Genomic DNA, 19,819 nt, shown 5'->3' with positions numbered 1-19,819 from the left:
CTCTAAACACGGCGCCGACCGGACCGATGAAGCGGCTCATCGGGTTTTCTTTTTTTTTTTTGGTTTTTCTTTCCTCCCTCTGTTTGGTAGTCCGTGTCCGCTTTTAACCCCCGTAGCAAAGCATCCAAATCCACGAAGCTAGGTTACTGTGTAACACCATTACGTTACATAAATAAAAAAGTCACGTGACGCGGCAGCGCGCGAACTGATTGGACGAGGGAGTAGCTTTCCGCCCTGTTGTGAAACCCAAGGATCCCGGGTTTCATAACACAATTCCTGCGACTGAAGTCCTCCATTTGAGATCTCGCTTTTTTATTCGATACTCAGCAAACACCCACGAGGTGAGCTCACATTGTTTGTGTGTGCAGCCACACGACAGAGTTTGCTCTCTCAGGAGTTATGAATTTGGACATTTTCCTGTGACAGAGTAGGGAATCCCATCTTAACTTCCAGGGGGCGTGGTGGAAGGATTATGACCTAAACCGAGACGTGTTCATGCGGAATTTGGACGGTTTGACTTATATACTTATATTATGTAGCTATTTTTTTCTTCTTCTTTTAAACAGAATAAATCGGCTGAAATGATGGTCAGGCTGCAATTTACTCAGGTTTGCTCAAAATGCTGTTCGCTTCCTGTAAAACGAGGTCATCTATGCGACACTGGCATATTTGGACCATCACAGTGCTACTGCACAGTCGCAGCTGTGCAAGCAACGCTTTCCACAGTCAGAGGTAGAGCTGCTACATTTCTAATGTTCGGAATCACTCCTCCAGGAATATACATTCCCATGATGAAGTATATGCTATTCAAGAAGCTTGACGGGTGGTTTGAATGAGGAAGAAGTGACTCTTTAACTCCAGCCTATACATGCTGACCTCTCTGTGACATTTCACTGGGTTACACAACCAGACAGTCACCGCTACAAGTTGTACCAACTAGGGAATATCAATATTTACGTGAAATTATATCCCAAGCCATTCGGTGGAAACGAACACTGGTGGCGCGCAACGCTGGTTTTACAATTGGAAATTTCTTTATTGGGTTTGGTGGATAAACAAATGAAAGTGATCATCCCAACCAATCTATGAAGTATTTAAATTATTTTACTATCTTTACATTAATAGGTAATACTATCCGCAAGAGAGTCCTCACATAAAACGCCACACAATGCTACAAGGACTTTAAGCCAAGTGAAAACAATGCATGCATACAAAGTACAGCATACATAAAAAAAGGGGTTAGATTAGAAAAGAAATAAAAGAACGACATAAACAAAATATAAATCTATGCAATTTCATCAATAATACTGCACATCGCGGCATCCTTGTCCCACATTCTGTCCTTATTTAAACTGGGGATATTCGTGTCCTGGTGACCTGCTGCCATGCAACTGGCACCTGCCTCCTCTACATCCATCGGTTCCGTTTTCAGCCTGGGGGCCTGCCCAGAAGAACAACCGGCGCTCGCTCCTCCAGACACACCCGTTGTCCCGTCACACGCACCATCTGGAACTTCCACCTGAGGCAAGTCGTCGGGTAGGGAGGAGAGGCACCCCTGGATCATCTCCACCACTCTCTCCAGATGTTTCTGGAACCTTTCTGCCGTCTCGAGCCTCTGTCTCTTCTGCACCTCCATCATCACCCTCAGAGTCTCCCTGGCTTGGTGTGGCCTGTATTCATTTATCAGATGGTGCATATGGACAAACAAAAGCTTTATGTCCTCGAGCTTCTCTTCGCGCTTTATGCTGCCGGGACTCTTGATAAGAATGTCGAGCAGGTCCAGAAAGTTCACAAGGATGGACATGTTCAGTTTTTTGAGCTCCCGTTTGTGGTCAAACTGCATAGGATGGAGTCTCTCGATGCCTTGGCTCTCCAGAGGACGGATAATCAGGTCATCGCACTGAAACTGGTTGCCAAACATCATGTAACTGTCTCTGATGGGTGGAGGCGGTTTAGGGGCCAGACCTTTGCGGATATTTTCATCCGTGTACTCTTTGATGTACTGCATAGGCGGCGGAGGCAGGGCACTAACCTGCTGTGGTTCCCCCATGATGCAGACCTGAACAACACAAACAAAGAAAAGCTGTCATTAGAAAGGCTGGCCACTCTCAGAGGGGCCTGAAAGTACTCTGATGGAGGGATGTGTAAATGAGCTTTTACTGCTGCGTCACATCCAGAGGCTTCGCTTCGATCAAGTACTTCTGGGTATTAGTAAAAGCAGAAAGAAAGCGTGTTTGAGCATTGAAAATGTATTCAAAGTCAAAATAATAATATGCAAAGTAACACGCTGAATTTGTTGCAAAACCTTAGTTCATTGCCATGTCGCACTCAGCCAGGGGATTTTTAAGCAAGCTAAGAGTTGATTAAATAAGCCTTTATCTCCTGACAAATGGCTGTTTTTGTTCATCACATAAGGAGACATTAAAATGAGAATATATTCATTTTGTAATCAAATAAGGTTTTTTCTTTTAAAAGAAGAAATAGGAACTCTTATTAATCATTTCAATGGCCATTTTCAGACAGCAATATTGTCATAAAGACTATATCCCCAAATCTTTTACAGATTGAGATATACATGTTTATATTTTGATGGGATTTGGTGGCCAAAACTTGAATGAAACACTTTCAACTACACACGGTTTGTGACCGTTTAGAAGAAATTTGTCCTCTGCCCGCCTGCAAGCGGTTTCCTGTTAACTCTCATTTTGTCACTACAGATTCATTTTTCATGAGAAAAGATCATTCTTTGCCTCTTGGCACACTGCGTTCCTGAGTTCCTTTGATTGAGGAGGAACTATGCAATGGCACAGGTAATATCAGTTTGAAAAATGACAAGATGAACTCGATCTGAAACAAAACCCTCACACGGCTCGTTAGCTAAAGCTACTGCAAAGAAATCAACGCCCTGCATTTTATGTGCTGCCCCACAGCGTGGGACAACATTTGTGGGGAAAACCAGCATGCTGACTCGACCACAAACTTCAAACACAAAGCTTTGGCGAGTGCAACATGATGCACTCGCCAAAGCTTTTTTTTGAGCAAAATGCTGGCAGCATTTTAAAAGGCAGGAATCCACCAACAAGTGGAATCAAACAGGACTGAAATGACAAATAATTCATTACACCTCACAGCATAAAAGGAAAAGTTGCCTTACACTACATTTATGGAGCACACTTAATTATTTCCAATGACAAGCAAATAAACAAAAAGCTCAAGAGAATTTGACTTAAAAAAAAATAATATGACGATATGTGGAGCTCCTTGGAAGCGATGCATCAGCCATGAAACTGAACACATTTATTCTTCATCCATCTGACGTGCACTGCTAAGAAATGTATGAAAGTGTCGAGTTTCAGTCGGTGTCTCCAGGCTATAAGATACTGCAGCAGACCATAAAAGCTGATTCATACTCGGCGCAAACGCGCAACTGTTCTGGCTCGAGAACCATTAATGACCATTAATGAGCCCCTTCACAGTTCCTTCAGCTCATAAGCGCAGTTTGCGCCGAGAATGCGTCACATTTGCAGTTCTCTCCAGACCAGCGAGCGTCACTGTTGAGGAAACAAGCTGAAAAGCATACGAAGAAAGCATACACAATGCCACCTGTGGTGTCACGTCAGCAGAGGCTGGCACATCTGATGCGGAATGAATTTACTCTGGGTGTAGAACTGTATATGTATCTCAGAGCTAAGCGGCTGCGGCAAAAACAGAAGAGATGGTGGATTGTTCGTCCTTTGCAACAAGACGAACTTTGTCAAACGTTGTCCCAGTGTAACTTCATAGACGTGTCGTACAGATGTTTGTAGAGGCGCATCCTCTCGGTCACCGCGGTCTCTGTAGTGTTCATTTTTTCTTTTTCTTGGTCAGCTGTTTCCGGTGGAGTGTGCGTGAAGTCAGAAAAAAAGTTGTGTGCGCGCCCTTGCGCCGCGCGAGGATTTTCTAGCTTGCGAAGGGGGGCGTGGCGGAATTTTGGGACACGTGACCGTTTGCGCCATTTGCGACCAGCTAGTATGAGCGAGGTTGCGCCGAGTATGAATCAGCCTTAACAAAACAATGGGCAGACAATGCAGCTGGGACACGTTTCATTCAGCTGACGACCGCTTAAAACGATGGCACCAGAGCAATAATGTATCTTTGTTTTGCCATTTCAAATTCCTGTTGTGTCTCTCTCTGGGTATGTTTTGTGGGACACGAGGACAGAGGATGCAAAGTCTGAAAAATTAGAAGAGGGACAACTTTCAACTTTACAAAAAAAAAAAAAAAAAAAAAAAAAAACACAAACACATGGAGCTCCCATCTACACATTCCACCACCGTTATGCACACAGCAAGTAGTGACAGTGGGTTTAAACTATGAGTGCCTGTGTATTTGGGATTCGAAACAGGCATCACACTCTGCCACTTGTCCCAAATGCTTGCGTGTGGATAAAGTGAAATAAAGAAAAAATATCTTACTAGATGCTATTAAGTAGAAGTATCAAATCAATATACCGGTATATATGGTACAAGGTAAAATACGAGTAACGTTGCACTAAAAATTAAATATGTCCCCACTAGTTGTGCAAAAGCACTTAGTTTCTTTACCGATTTGGTTAAAAAAATTTTGACAGTAAGCTTTCATAGAAGAAACAGACCCTCACACTATAACAAAGGTAAACAAGGCAATAAAGATCCAGCCAGTAGCATATGTGAAACATTTAAAGTAACAAAGCAGTCCCACCAGTTCTCTTAGAAACTGCCTATCAGTGGGAGACTTAAGAACACTCATATCCCATTAAAGAACGTATTTTGTAATATATAATATATAGCTATATATATGTATGTGTAGTAAATTCACAATAAAAGCAGACGTAGACATCAACGCAGTGGCTGCCTTCTGGGTGGGAAATTTAGCTAACTAGCTATGCCACTGCTAACCTCCGCTGAACAGTTCAAATCAAGTTAACTACCGACACACGTGTAAGTAAAGGCAGTAACGATACATGTACACACCTTTTAAATGACTCCTCAGAACGAGAATGTAGACTTCAGATGTGAAATGTTACCACGATTTCATCGGACAAGTAGCTCATGACTAGCTTAGCCTCCACAGTCTCAGTAAGAACGTCTTTTTTTTCTTTCTGTTCCAATCCCATTGGCTGAAACGAGCTCGTGACACCTTCAGTCACATTGATTGGACCGTGGCTGAGGAACAAACTCAACGTTGATTGGTCGCAATCCTCAGAGCTCGAATAAGGCCAACTAGAGTTTTTCTGGGATTTTGAAGATATTTCACTTGTCATCCGAAAGGGTCCTTCAGTGATAAACTAGATGATGGGAGGATCATCTTATGACCAGAGAGGGTCGTTACAGTCACATGTGTCACTGAACCCCCTGACCAATGTGCATGTCGTTTAAGTTATTTTTATCTGCAATTGTCTACCTGCCTAAGGGCGAGTTTTGGTCACAGGATCCAAGGTGTGAATGGTTGTGAAACTGCCTGTGGAAGAGAGACATGGCTTCCTTGACTCCTCTCTCAAACCATCTGTCTTCTCTGTCCAGAATGTGTACATTACTGTCCTCAAAAGAGTGTCCCTTAAGTTTACCTTGAGATGTAGGTGCACTGCTGAGTCTTCACCTGAAGACTCCTATGTTGTGCCATGCGCTTGTGGAGCTGTTGTTTGGTCTCTCTTATATAGAAGTATGCACATGCATACATGACGCCACTCAGTTTGTGTTTGGGTGTTTTGTCCTTTGGGTGAACCAGTCTCTGTCTGAGGGAGTCCTTGGGTTTGAAGTGCACTGTAATGTCATGTTTGGAGAAGATCCTTCTAAGTTTCTTACACATTCCTGCCACATATGTAATTACAGAAGGCTTGTGGCTGTTCTTCTCATCTTCTCTAACAGTATTGTTTGGTCCAAATGTCTCTGCTGATTTGACAAAGGCCCAGTTTGGGTATCCACAGGTTTGAAGAGCTTGGACTGTTGATGTTCCTTTTTTGTTCCCCCAGCCATAGTAGGTACATTCTCAGCCCGGTGATGTAGTGTTCTGATGACAGTAAGTTTGTGTTCTAGCACATGATGTGAGTCAAACAGCAGTTACTGATCTATATGCGAGGGGTTTCCTGTAAACCTCAGTGTTTAAAAAGCCTCTACTTCATGAGTTTGGATGTTGACCCAGGTGTCGTCCACATATCTGAACCAAGTGGCTTGGTGTTGTTCCGTTGTATGAGTTCAGTGCTTTGCTTTCTACTTCCTCCATACAAAAGTTAGCCACAGTGGGGAACACTGGAGATCCCATGGCACATCCGTGCTTCGTCTGCAGAAACAGTCATTGTATTTTAAGTCTCCATCACTGCTGAAATCAGTATACAAGTAAAAAGTGAGTCCACGTCAAAGAACGGAATGGTTTCACTCGGGGACAGTTTCAGGAGTTGTTTCAAACTTCTCCACAAAGTTTGTGGAGTTCTGTAAAGTTGAGACCTTTGGATAAAACATCCTTTTCTGGTTTGATGAGGTCCCTATCTAATAAGTTCTAGCCTGACAGACACAGATGTGTTCCAAGAAGAATTGGCTCTGCCGATTGCAATTTCCGCTTTTGTTGTTCCTTGCTCTTCCCGTGTTGCGAAAGCTGTGCCTTTTAAGTGAAACTGTAGACCCCCTCTGTGATTGTACTGGGGAGAAGTGCTGACAGTTTTTGTCGAGTCAGATCCATCTTGTGATAAGTGCATAAATGGTGAAATGGACCTGTCTCATTTTTTCGTTAAGCAGCTGGTTTTGAGGCTTCAACAGTATCTGTTCTGCTCTGTGACCTCGAATATTAGAGCTAAGCCGTCCACTGATGGGGGTGACTGTGTTGTCTGCATTTAAAATGAAAGCGCAGGTAGTTCCTGTTGTCTGCGAGCTTTTTTGACATCTATTTCGTACTCCCGCACCAATCGGAGGGTGTTTTCCCTAAAATGCAAGGCAATATCTTGAGTTATTTTCATGTTTTAATATTTTGTTCAGACACTGGCAGATGTTAGGACCGATGTATTGCATGTATGTATACCATCTGTATTCTCACAGACTTTTAAAACTAATGGGAAATGCAGTCTAAATCAGTTTAGTTCTATATGGTCATTTATTTAAAAAAAGAAAGAAAGATTAAATTCCCTTCAGTTTTATTGATATAGCACCAAATCACAACAAATGTCATCTCAAGGCACTTCAAAGATACAGTCCAATTCAAGCCAATTAGAGTCCAATTCATTGTAATCATAATCCAATCAAATCCAATTAATTAAATTCAAAATTAGTCCAATTCATACATACAGAGCCAATTCAGAAACAATTTCCTGGCTAAGGAAACCAACAGATCGAACCGGAACTCCTCTTTGTTCCAATCTCCCGTCCTGAGCGTGCCTGAGGCGACTGTGGAAAGGAACGACTCCCTTTTAACAGGAAGAAACCTCTGGCAGAACCAGACTCAGGAAGGGTGGCCATCCACCTCCACCAGCTGAGGTTTGAAAGGACAGAAAAGAGGGGACAACAAACACCATTCAAAGGATACCTGTTGAGACAGAGAAACACTTAATGACCACAATAACGCCAAATGTACATAATGTCATATGAGGAAATAAAAGGGGGGAAAAAGAGAGCAAAGTGAAGAAAGATGTGACATAAGATGACCCCCAGCAGTCTAGGCCTATAGCAGCTTAACTATGGGATGTTTCAGGATCACCTGAGCCATCCCTAACTATAAGCTTTATTAAAATTTTAAGCCTAATCTTAAAGTCCGAGAGGGTGTCTGCTTCCCGGACGTATACTGGCAGCTGGTTCCACAAGAGAGGGGCCTGATAACTGAAGGCTCTGCCTCCCATTCTACTGTTAGAAACTCTGGGAACCTCAAGTAAACCTGCAGTCTGAGAGCGAAGTGCTCTGTTAGGAAAATATCCAACTATGAGAACTTTAAGATGGAGGTCGTTCATTTTGAGCTTCATATGCGAGGAGAAGAATCTTAAAAATTCTGAATTTAACAGCGAGTCAATGAAGAGAAGCTAAAACTGGAGAAATATGATCTCTCCTGCTGGTTCTCATCAGAACTCTCAAATACCACATTCTTATTTGTGCGTGGATCACAACGCAATCATAATGTTCTTATTACATCTTCACAGCAGACGTGGTCTCTAATAAGACGTCCAGCAGCTAATTTAGTCATTTTGCCCAAGACTCGACTTGGTCATGGAATAATGGGCAATGGAAATTTTACAGCGTCGAATAAACTAATCAATGGATTAGAATGAGAGAGTTTTAGCCTCTTTCTCCTTGAATGCAAAGCCACTTGTCTTGGATCCCTTTTCCTCTTGGTGGTGCTGTAGCATCCATCTCGTTTATCGGGTTTTGTGGGTGAGAATATAGTTTCAGATTTTTAACATGCTTTTTGTCACTCCAACCATTACTTCCGAAGAAGCTCTAAAAGCTTCAAGCGCAAGCTTGGATTAACGGTCCCTTGAAACAGATTATAAAACGAATGTGGTTTTCTGACATCATCCGAATAATCCTGGCACGGAGAGAAGGTCATCTGTTGTTTCTTTACAGAAGAAAAAGAGAGGATGCAAAAGCCGAAATCATTGCACGGGTAGGCCTAATGGTGACGATGACGGTCAAGAAGAATTAAGGAAAAGGTAAATGATGTAACTGCGACTAGAAATGTGCAATAAGTCAAATGTTTACAGTATGTATAACACGAAGTACCCAAATTTTCATTTAGAAAATAAAGAATCTTCTTTTTTTCATTTACTCTTTCCTGAAATGTTTTCGAATAAATTGTGCGTTTTGAATTGTACTTATTTATTCGTCCCTTCATAGTTATTCAATTTGAAAATCTTGTTGAAAGCTACTTCATCGCCAAACAAGATGCATCTTTCTGCGGAAAATGTTACAATAGAAGGGCGGAAAAAAAGTCAAAAGTTCTCTCTCTCTACTACTGTCAACTTTAGAATAGTGCAACATGATAAGTGAAAGTGCGCGCGCGCGTGCGTGTGAGTGCGCGCGCGTGCCTGTAGCGGTGTGTGATTTGCCTGCACAACCCCGTTCGTTGCCGCAAGGATGTGGTTTTACTGTGCAAAAAGTTTACGCCGGAAGCTCCTCTGCATCTGAGAAGGTATCATCCCCAACATTTTTTTTTTTTTATTTTCTGTCAGCGCGAGGCAAAGAGCTGCTCTACCCATGACAAGTGTCGCTGGCTGTGCTGTCCGTAGCCGTCACCATGTTTCCCAGGGTGATTTTGAAGGGAACCATGATCAAAAAATCTCAGCAGAAGAAAAGAACATCGCCGTCTAATTACAAGGAGAGATTTTTTGTACTCGACACACAAGATTTGAAGTATTCTGAACGCCGGCCGGGGGTAAGGCAACGTTTATGATATGCAGTCCCAGCCATTTGCTTTGGAAATGTGATATTTTGAATGCCAGTAATAATCTCCACAGGTCCCTCACACTTGAACTAAAGAGCATGTTTTTTTTGTTTTGTTTTTTTTTGCAGAAAAAGCCCATGCTGAAGGGTTGCATTGAACTGTCCAGAATTAAGTGTGTAGAGATTGTTTGTACTGATGTCCCCATACCATGCAGCTTCAAGTATCCTTTCCAGGTTAGAGTTGCAATTTCTCAATGAATATATAGGCTGCTTTCTATACAAAATAAGACTCATATATACTAAGTATTGTGTATCGTTAAGTATGTAGTATGACAAAGTAATGTTTTCTCAATGTAAATGCCCCTACAGGTTTTCCATGACAGCCATTACCTCTACATATTTGCCCCAGACAACGACTGCCGTCAGAGATGGGTCCGAGCTCTCAAAGAGGGTAATTCGTCTCTGGACATCTTCAGGCAATGGCATCACATGGAAAATGATTCAACTGCATGTACGCCACAAATCCATTCAGTGTTGAAATTTCAAACCGTACGCATATTTGTTTTGTTTCCTCCGACGTAGAGACGAAGTACAACAACTTGGTTGCAAAATACCACCCGAACTTCTGGATGGAGGGAAAATGGAGATGCTGCCAGCAAACTGAGAAACTGGCAGCAGGTTGTCACGTATATGACCCAGAGGGTTGTGGTATGTATTTTTTTCTTTTTTTTTTTTTTTCTTCTCACCATGTTGATCGTACATCCCCTCCCTACTTTATTTGAAAAGTGAAAAAAGAAAAGTCAAATCACTTTTAAAAAAGAAAAAGAAAAGAACATGCATTTTTTCGGGAGCTTTAAAGACATGTCGTTAGGGCCCTCCTCGACTCGACAACAGGGTCGTGTAACTCAACATTCTACAAAAGCCTTTATAAGACCGTTTGTGCCGTGTGGATTTGCATCTGCACTAAAATCCTCCAACTTGTCGTTTCTGATTTCCCTGCAGCTTCTAAAAAGCCACTTCCCCAGCTCCCGGATCCAGAGGTACAACTCTCTAAACAGCACATACCGTTGAAATATTATTGACGAGGTGGCTGATGCTGTTCAGAATACAGATACAATGCCTTTTGTTTGTGTGTTTCTCTTTTAGCTTCAGTTTGTCAATTCTTTTCAAGTGTCCCTCTGTGATTTCGTTCATGATTTTGTTACAACACGCGCTGGTTGACAAGCACTGAGCTTGTGGTTTGGCCCCAGAAACGTCCAATCGCTCCTGCTAGTATTTTAAGAAACTAATCTCTTGTCTTTGCCTCTCTCTCTCTCTCTCTCTGGAAGACGGAGCTGCAAGATTTAGGACAGCAGTGGGTCATCGCTCTGCAAGACTACACGGCGATAGGAGACGACGACTTGTCTCTTCAGAAAGATCAGGAGTATCTCCTGATCAACAGCTCCCATTCTGACTGGTGGTCCGTGCAGGATGACAGGGGGTAAGGCTCCAAAAGGTGCCCTGTTACCACCTCACTCTTTGCCCTTACATGTGAAGCATTTTCTTTCACAACAATGACAAAAATGAGAAAAGAGTCAATGCGTCTTTTTCCCGGCCCCTCATCAGGTGCTCAGGTTTCGTGCCCTGTACGTACGTGGCTGAAAAATATGGCAACAACTTTGAGAGATTCGAGTGAGTTCTCCTCATTTTTCTGGTCATTGCATGGACGTCTTAATATTTGTTCATTTGTTCTCTGCGGACCTGACTTACTTTTGGGTAATTTGTCCTTTTACAGGTGGTACAACAAACACATTAACAGAGGGGGAGCAGAGGATTTATTAATGAAAGAGGTAAAAAATGAAATTATATCAAATAAATCAGCCTGTGAGGTTTAAGTGTTTATTCCTTTTCAGTTAATTTATTCTAACCTTTTTTTTGACGTAAAAAAAAATAAAAAAAATAAAGTCGAATTACAATTCTTACGCCTATGAGCGAGATGTTTTTCATGCGTGGTAAAAGCGCACTTTTGCTGTGACTGTGCCACCTACACCTTGCTCTTGCAAAAAATTATTGCACCTGCAACCTCGGAATCTGACACGACATGGGACATGAAATTTTTCTCACAACCACAGTGTTTCCACAATTTCCTGCCGTCAAGTGCTCTGCTACATTTTGCAAGCAACAGGGAGAACAGCTGTCCATCACCATCTGCCTCTCAAATGACTGCAAGGCCCATTCTGGCTTCAGCTCCTCTACTCCGCTGTAGAATGAAATGTGTTTTTTTTTATCTAGCTTATGTCATGTCGCTGCTCCGATTTTTAGGGAAAAGAAGGTGCGTTCATGGTGCGGGACTCGAGACATGCGGGAGTCTACACGGTGTCAGTTTTCACCAAAGCACCAGGGTAATTTTACCTCCATGTCTATTTAACTAAATAGATAGATTGAATTGCTTTATTGCTGAAATTACAATGGCATGAAAAGTATGTCTGATGGTTCATGAGATTTCATCTCTTTTTTTTACATTATTAAATACTGTCACTATGACAAATAATACCTCTACTGCTATAATCCTAAGTTTTTTTTCATATCCTATACTTTTACTGGGACTGACTGTGCACGTTTTGTGATTGGCGAGCCTTTTCTTTGTGCATGTTTCTTGCGTCAAAACATTTTGTCATCTCTAGATCTAATGGAGAGAAGAATCCTAGAGTGAAACATTACCAAATAAGACAGACAGAAACTGGGCGGAGAGCGTTTTACTTGGCAGAGAAGTACCTGTTTAGCACCATTCCGGAGCTAATTCATTACCACCAACACAACGCTGCCGGTAAGTTTGCCGTCCGTATGAGACATTCATTTAGAAAGATGCGGAGGAGGAAGCAGGGCTCATTTTTTTTTCTTTCTAAAAAGTGACAAAGCAAAAGCAAATCTGCAGCTCAGTTTCTGTGTCTCCATAAATGTGCGTGTATAAAGATGCCTGACTCTGTCTTCGTGTGTGTTTCTCTTGCTTGGCAGGTCTGATAACGCGGCTGAGGCATCCAGTCTCTCAGGGAATACGCTGCTCCCAGGAGGCTGCTGATCTCTCAAAAGGTTGCAACGTGTTCGCTTGCATAAACCGACCTGGAGCTAAAAAGAGTCATGAGTTGATGCTGAAAATCACGTTTTTGCTGACCTCTTGTGGTTTTCACCCTTATGTGTTCAGAGCAGTGCAACAACAGTTCAGAGGACTGATTTTTTTTTTTTTTTGTGATATGTTCGCTGGAAGTCTGCTTTGTCAGTTACACGTACTGAAGTTTTGTAACGGAACAATATTGTGGGGGTTGTTTTGCTTTCTGATCCCAACAGATCAGTGGGAGATAGTCCCAGAGGAGCTGAACCTGGGTCAGGAGTTGGGCAGCGGCCAGTTTGGGCTGGTGCTGGAGGGGAGATGGAGGGAGACGAGGGTCGCGGTGAAGATGATAAGAGAGGAGTGCATGTCAGACGACGAGTTCAAAGAGGAAGCAAAAGTTATGATGTAAGTGCGATGCAGTTAACGGCATTCCAGTTGAAATAAATGTCAAACCACCCATCTTAAATGTGTGTGTGCTGCGACAGGAAATTGTCTCACTGTAAGTTGGTGCAGCTCTATGGTGTGTGCACCCAGCGCTCGCCCATGTGCCTGGTGTTTGAGTTCATGGAGAACGGTTGTCTGTCAGACTACCTGCGAGAGAGGAAAGGCCGTTTGTCTCAGAATGTGATGCTGGGAATGTGTCTGGATGTCAGTGAAGGGATGTCTTATCTGGAGAACTCCAACTTCATCCACAGAGATCTGGTGAGCGGACAGAGAAGAGTTTTGCAGGTAATGCTTTCGTTTCCCTGCTATGTTGGGAGTGTTTATTGCTCCTCTGTCCCCACAGGCTGCCAGGAACTGTCTCGTCTCGAGCGACAATGAGGTGAAGGTGTCTGATTTTGGCATGACAAGGTACGCGTTCATCACAGACTCTGAAAATCATTTGCCAAACTGCTGCACCTTACAGGCCCATTGAATAAGCCTGCGTGGGTGGCGTCCTCTCTCTTTGCTCTGCAGGTTTGTTCTTGATGATCAGTACACAAGCTCCCATGGTTCCAAGTTTCCTGTCAAGTGGTCAGCCCCAGAAGTGATCAAGTACTCCAAGTTCAGCAGCAAGTCTGACGTCTGGTCATTTGGTGCGTTAATCTGTGTCTCGGCCTTTCTGTTGTTTGGTCCGTTTGTCTGATTCTCTGTCTTTTTTGTTATTAAGCCTGTCGCTTGTCCCCTTTTATAGTTATAGCTCTAACAGCTGTGCTTGGTGACTTTCGCAGGTTGATTAACTGCAAACCAAAATGACCCATGTAAGGTCTGGTGATAGCCCCTATCGTTGGATTCTTTAAGAAACCAAACTGGGAGTTAAATCGGACTGCACTGGTTAAGGATATATTCTCCATTAACGGCCACAGGAGATTATTATGCAACTTCAAATCTCCCAAAAAAATGTTATATAAAATTTTAATAAAAATAGAATTCAACAAGGTCCATAAAATTTAAACCTTATATTTGATAGAAATTAGTTCAGAAGGAATATCAAATGTTGAAACTGAGAAAGCCTATAGTTTTTTCTTTCTTTTCTTGATAAATATAAATAATCCCTTTCACTGTGATTTATATTTGTATAGTCTTTAATAAGTAAAGTTGGAGAAGGACTCACCACTCTCTTAAAGAATAGTTAACGTCTCTGTGTAGAAATGCAAAGAATTATGGGGCTTCATCATCCATGGCAAATGATATCTTTAAAAAAAATCAGTCAAAGAAAACAACCTACACGAACAACATGACCTGAGTTCAATAAGAATCGACCGAAGTGTCAAACTTGTCCTTTGGTTTTAATTTTTTTTTTGCCCTTTCATCTGTCTCCTTGATGGTATTGGGGTTACATTAGTGCATGTAGCCTGTGTTCCATACGCATCTGTTCCACATTTTTTTAATGAAAGCCGTGCTTGTTTCAGCTAGACAATGATAAACCACATTCTGCTTGTTTTCAAAGAAGCATCTTTCTGTAGTAAAAGAATGTGGTTCCTGCCTGCAGTATAGATCTGTCTTCCACGAAGAATGCGACTAAGAAGACGCTGAACTCTTGATTAGCTGAAGTCTTATAGCATGCAAGAGAATACTATTTGTGTCCTCGGTTCACGGCCCTTCTCAAACTATCTTGAAACATGTTGCTGGCACCATATTCGGAACGTAAACGTGGGGTTTAGGTGATTTAGGTGGTGTTTAACTTACATTTTACACTGCCTTTCAATTTTTTTGGGAAAGGGGGGTTGAATGTCAAAGCCTTGAAGCTTTTCTATTGAACATCATACATGCAAAGAGGTGATCTCAATCAATTCGATTATGTTTAACCTCTGAAGAAAAAAAGCACAGAGGTGTAAAAAGACACTGGACTTTTCATAAAATAATGCACTTAAGGATGAGGTTGCATTTGGTTGCTATTTCCATGGTGCAATGGCAACTACTGGATTTACTGTAATCCCCTTGAAGTTAATACGGTTGGGAACGTCGCAAGAACCGAATATTAAACTAGAGGGAACTTTGTGGGGCTAATATTAAAAAATTGCGACTTGTTTGCATCTTACAGATGCAGAGTAGAATGGTAAACATAACCACAACTTCCATGGCAGATGTGGCACAATCGTCTTTCTTGAAATGAAATGAAAAGCTCTTTTTGCACACCTTCTGCTCTGCACAGACTGCAACAAAGAACCTGCGAAAGTGCTGTGGTCTGGCCCAAACAAAACACTTGATCCGCTCGATGGATGGTGTTAAAACGTCAACAAACTACTGCCCCGAATTAAAATAATAGTAATGTTTTTTCAATATTATAATCGTTCATTCATTCACAGCTGTTTGGTTTCATTATCACACTGGACAGGAAAAAAAATAAATGAGAAATAACTGAGGAAAACTGGAACAAATGCAAGCTGGCCTCCATGATCGATGTCCAACAGTATCCGATTGTGCTATAAATCCTTTTCTAAAAAAAAGCGGGTTTCAAAGAAGAAGACCTATAATGACCCCTCTTTTGAAAGAAAGCACAACTGGCACTTGATAAAACTCAGGAGGACAAACCACAGTGCTTCTGCAAGTCCTGTGCAAGCCAGTTTATATGGTTGTGGAGGCAAAGACCAACAACCCCAGGTATACCACGAACGTGTGGTTGTTCTTGTTATGCCGTCTGCTTGGAGTTATTATGACAGGTTCTAATTTATGGCTAACATCTCTGTTAGCCATAGATAGACATGTCATTTTCCTCCTCGGGCAACTTTCTTCTTTTTTTTCTTTTTCCCCATTCAGTGGGAGGGTTACACCTACGTCATTACCGACCCCAACATTAGTTTACAGGTCTTAACTTTTTTTTTTTAGTCAATCTCATTATTTGTTGTATCGGCTAAAGACGACATTGTATGCCTTTTGTTTTTGTGTTTCCATTTCTTTCAAAAAGTAATGCAACTTTTTAAGACTTACAAAGCTCAAAGTCCCAACCAAAGGGAGTTCTTCTCCTCAGCTGCCTGAAATATCCTATTTGTATAGATCACCATGATAGACTAGTTTGGAACACTGCAAATACATACAGAGAGTACAGTCGAATGGTCAGAAAAATCCCATCCCATCGTCTTTTCCTAAGCACATTTTCTTGAACTCCTCGGAAAATGTCACGGGGTTAATGAAAGGCAAAAGGAGAAATTCTAAAGGACTTAGGAAGGGCCATCATGCTGCAATAAGGTCTTAAATAGACCTAATTTCATACAAAAGTTGAGGAGGTGCTGCGGCAATGTTACATTTGGGAAAAGTGATATTTAACTGAAAGGCACGTAAACCTCTTCCAGAAGACTGCTTTATGAATAAGCATAATGTGGGCCCTTTAAAACAACTTGTTACACTGAACCAAAAAGGAAAGTGCCTGTTCTATTGATTATGTGAACGGCAATTACTTTTGCCAGCACCATTTGAGAGAAAACTTGAAATGTGTCATTATTCAGTTTGGATAATGCTTGTAACCTCTGAATTAGCTGGAAAAAGAGAAGAGCTTACAAAGAGCAACAGCTGATTTTAAAATGAATAACCAGAGTCACAGGAAAATGTTATCCGACTAACAGGTTTGTCTAGCTGATAACAAATGGACTTTCTCTATATGTCTATGCTCAGGTGTGCTCATGTGGGAGGTGTATAACGAGGGCCGTCTTCCTTATGAGAACCGCTCTAACTCCGAGGTCGTGGAGTCCCTGAACAAAGGCCTGAGGCTCCTGAAGCCTCGCTTTGCACAAGACTCTGTGTATGTGCTCATGGAGTGGTGCTGGAAGGAGGTGGGGGCGGCAACTAGACCTATTTGAAGCAAAACAACAGGCGAATCACAAAGTATGTAGACGGTGAAATGCACTGCTGTGACATGTTTCTTTTTGTTCTCTTTTCTAGAAACCAGAAGACCGTCCATCCTTTGCTCTCCTCCTGCATGAGCTGGCCTCCATCTCAGACCTGACTACCAGCTAATGAGTTTCAATCTTCTCAAACACAGTTTTACTTACTTATTTATTTATTTATTGACTCCCTCACTTAATACTTATCAAGGGCTTTCCCAGTGGACTGGAGGAGTGATTGGAAAAGACAAGATAGGTTCAATATAGTTTGTGGATTTTGCACTTTATACTCTTTGTAAACAATTCCTGAGAAGGCTTACATGATGCACACATGCACTGTGACATAACTGTAAATGGTTCAGTTATTTTATAACGTGTCTGATCATTGAACAGGTGTTACGGTTACCATGGTGAACCAGTTAATTAGAAACTTTATTGACCGACGTTAAATGTTTTCCCTTTTTTTTTTGTCAATACCAAGTATTATACTCTTATTTGCCTTAGAAAGTGTTGGTGACTTAGCACTGCCAGACAGACTTTATCTTTTGGATCTTTTATAAAAAGTTTGCGCATATTTGGACGGACATTCAACCAACTGAAGCTGCAGAAAGTATGGAACTACATCCATCGACTGACAAATGTTCATACACCACTGGGCTTTCGGCCTTCTTTTCGAAGAAAATGGATGGACTTCAAAATATCACTTCACATCACTGGCAAACGTCTCGACTGTTTACCAAATGCTAACTGTCATTGCATCAAACCTGCGGCATATTGCATCATAGCTGTGGTAGGCCATGTGCGGGCAAGGCTAGGAATAAATCTGTATCATCAGAAAGGGCACATGTGCTACCTAAGCTTAAAGCAGCAGCCTCAGACTCCTCCAAAGCGAGTCAATCTCCACAGATGCTAACACCGGTTTGGCTAGCAGGGCGCAACTGTCCTGAAAACACACACCGACTTTACGTGTGCTCTGAACACATGACATGTAAAACTTAAATTCTCTGTGTGTATATTCAACCAAGTATTCTTTATCATACAAATGCCCTTCTTGCATTAGCAACAAGCTAAACTACTTGGAAAAAAAAATCCTACCTCCATACGTGGAGGACATGGCTGCATAATCTAACACATTTCATTCATTTCAGTGTGCCTGATATGTTTTTTTGTTTAGATATTTGTTTTACATTAACCTTTGCAAAGTAGTTATCTCTTCGGGCTCAGCCTGACAAAGCTCTCTCCCACCTCCATTTTTATTTCAGTGAACAATACATTTGCTTTTTTTTTAGAAATGGAAAAGGTCATCAATGCTGACAGATGATTGAACCATTCTTGACTTTAGCCGTCATCTTGTCTTTTGGCAGGCCATATCTGTCAGCTTTAAGGGTGACTGTCAAAGGCTTGTTTGCTTGCTCCTTCATAAAGAACAGTCACAGTGACAATTTCTCACAATTTACATATGGCTGAAATGATAAAGAGGATGTGGATCAAAAAGTGATCATTCACTCTTCGCTGTCATTTCAGCCAGGAAATTAGTCACCCAGCAGGAGGAGAGTGATGTGTAGGTGGCCATGTTAGATGTTTAGGTCTTGTTTGGGCCTGTTTTCACAAGTTATCTTCAGACATTGAATCAAAAGCACTCAATGAATTAAAAAGCATAAAAAGGGATAAAAGAAAACATCGAAATGACTGTTACTTATCTACAAACAGGTGAAAAGAGAAAAGGAGATCTGGTGGCTATGTTATGGCTGAATTTTGCTGACATATTTTGAGTCTACTTGTTTTTTTTTTTGTTTTTTTTTATAGGAATAACTCACTAACAAGGTGTTCTGAGTCATCTCCTTTGTCTTATGATAAACATGTCTATCCTAATAGAGCGTTTGAATGGCTTATTGAACACAATAATGATGTCGATCATATCCCGAAACAGAATGTCTGAAAATGAAAAGAATCAAGGTGCTCCAGTCAAAGTCCAGGCCTCAACCCTGACTGACATGTAGCTTCGGGACCTCGAGAGAGCTGAACATGAATGAATGAATGCAAACTTAAATGCAACAGAGCAACATTGTGAACGGGATCATGATTCCCTCACAATGATATGAGAGGCTGATACTGTCACACAGAAAACGATTCTGTTTAAGATGGTTCTTCCAGCTTTTGCATCATGGGGAGTGCTTTTTCCCCCACTAATGGCCTGTGCACTTTGGCTTAGTTTCTGTTCAGTAAATAATGACCCAGTGTCACATGTAATGTGTTGTTTTTCAGTTGTGATTATTGTTTACCTACTTTTAAGGCCTAGTATATATTTGGACCAAGTATAGATCACATAAAACCTCTGGCAGAGGGTGTACTTTCTTTTTCACGTGTGCGAGGCAGATTTATGGACAACCATCATCAAAGGACTAAATAAGAACATAGAGCTCCAAAGACATGCAGAGCCAACACTGAGGCACACGAAGGCTGTTCTGTTTATGTAAAACGTTTATTCTCTAAAAAAATAATTTCATACGAACCATCTGAGCAGTGTGGATTTTAATTATTTAGGCTCTCTTTCAGGGACTAAAAGTTGATATCCCAACAAAAATGATAACTAAGTTGATATCATTATTGGTAGATGATATAGTATCTACTTTTTTTTTGCAATGTCATACAATACACGCATAACAACAAATACAATACAAATGGCAACATCCAATCCAATTTTATTTATAAAGCACTTTACAACAACCTCAGTTGACCAAAGTGCTGTGCAGAAAAATAAAAACAAAAAATTTAAATAATAAAATACAAGAATAAATTAAAAGACATACAACAGCCATATAATTTAAAACAATAACAATACTAAAATAAATTTAAAAAAAAACATGAAGATAAATATTTACTAATAGAGAATGGAAATTTGATTCATAAATGGAAAGACATGTCGCCACAGCTCGGCAGGAGGACGATCTGTGGGAACAAAAGGAGCTCATCTTGATGCGGAACTTTGATTTCGAGCCGATGTTACATAAAAACAAATGTGCATCAATTATGTTCGCCACTAATCCATCCTGAAC

General features: G+C 41.3%; 2 protein-coding genes across 2 annotated transcripts; one reads left to right on the top strand and one right to left on the bottom strand.

Moving 5' to 3' along the window:
• Positions 1 to 1,011: 1,011 nt before the first annotated feature.
• On the bottom strand, positions 1,012 to 5,120 carry med7 (mediator complex subunit 7). Its single transcript, XM_075481027.1, has 2 exons — positions 4,992 to 5,120; positions 1,012 to 2,059 (listed from the first exon to the last, which is right to left on the bottom strand). Exon 2 carries the CDS (start codon positions 2,048 to 2,050, stop codon positions 1,286 to 1,288), a length of 765 nt encoding a protein of 254 aa, XP_075337142.1. The 5' UTR covers positions 2,051 to 2,059; positions 4,992 to 5,120; the 3' UTR covers positions 1,012 to 1,285.
• A 4,029-nt stretch (positions 5,121 to 9,149) lies between these two features.
• Positions 9,150 to 17,581, top strand: itk (IL2 inducible T cell kinase). Its single transcript, XM_075481025.1, has 17 exons — positions 9,150 to 9,366; positions 9,504 to 9,608; positions 9,744 to 9,825; positions 9,957 to 10,082; positions 10,377 to 10,414; positions 10,703 to 10,854; positions 10,980 to 11,045; positions 11,149 to 11,203; positions 11,676 to 11,755; positions 12,038 to 12,180; positions 12,369 to 12,443; positions 12,699 to 12,867; positions 12,948 to 13,164; positions 13,250 to 13,314; positions 13,420 to 13,538; positions 16,555 to 16,712; positions 16,822 to 17,581. Exons 1-17 carry the CDS (start codon positions 9,229 to 9,231, stop codon positions 16,894 to 16,896), a joined length of 1,863 nt encoding a protein of 620 aa, XP_075337140.1. The 5' UTR covers positions 9,150 to 9,228; the 3' UTR covers positions 16,897 to 17,581.
• Positions 17,582 to 19,819: the final 2,238 nt, after the last annotated feature.

The sequence above is a fragment of the Odontesthes bonariensis genome, chromosome 13, assembly GCF_027942865.1.
Source record: "Odontesthes bonariensis isolate fOdoBon6 chromosome 13, fOdoBon6.hap1, whole genome shotgun sequence".
NCBI classification, from domain to species: domain Eukaryota; kingdom Metazoa; phylum Chordata; class Actinopteri; order Atheriniformes; family Atherinopsidae; genus Odontesthes; species Odontesthes bonariensis.
Note: the sequence above shows the minus strand (reverse complement) of the source record. Positions and strands in the feature narration are given on the sequence as shown.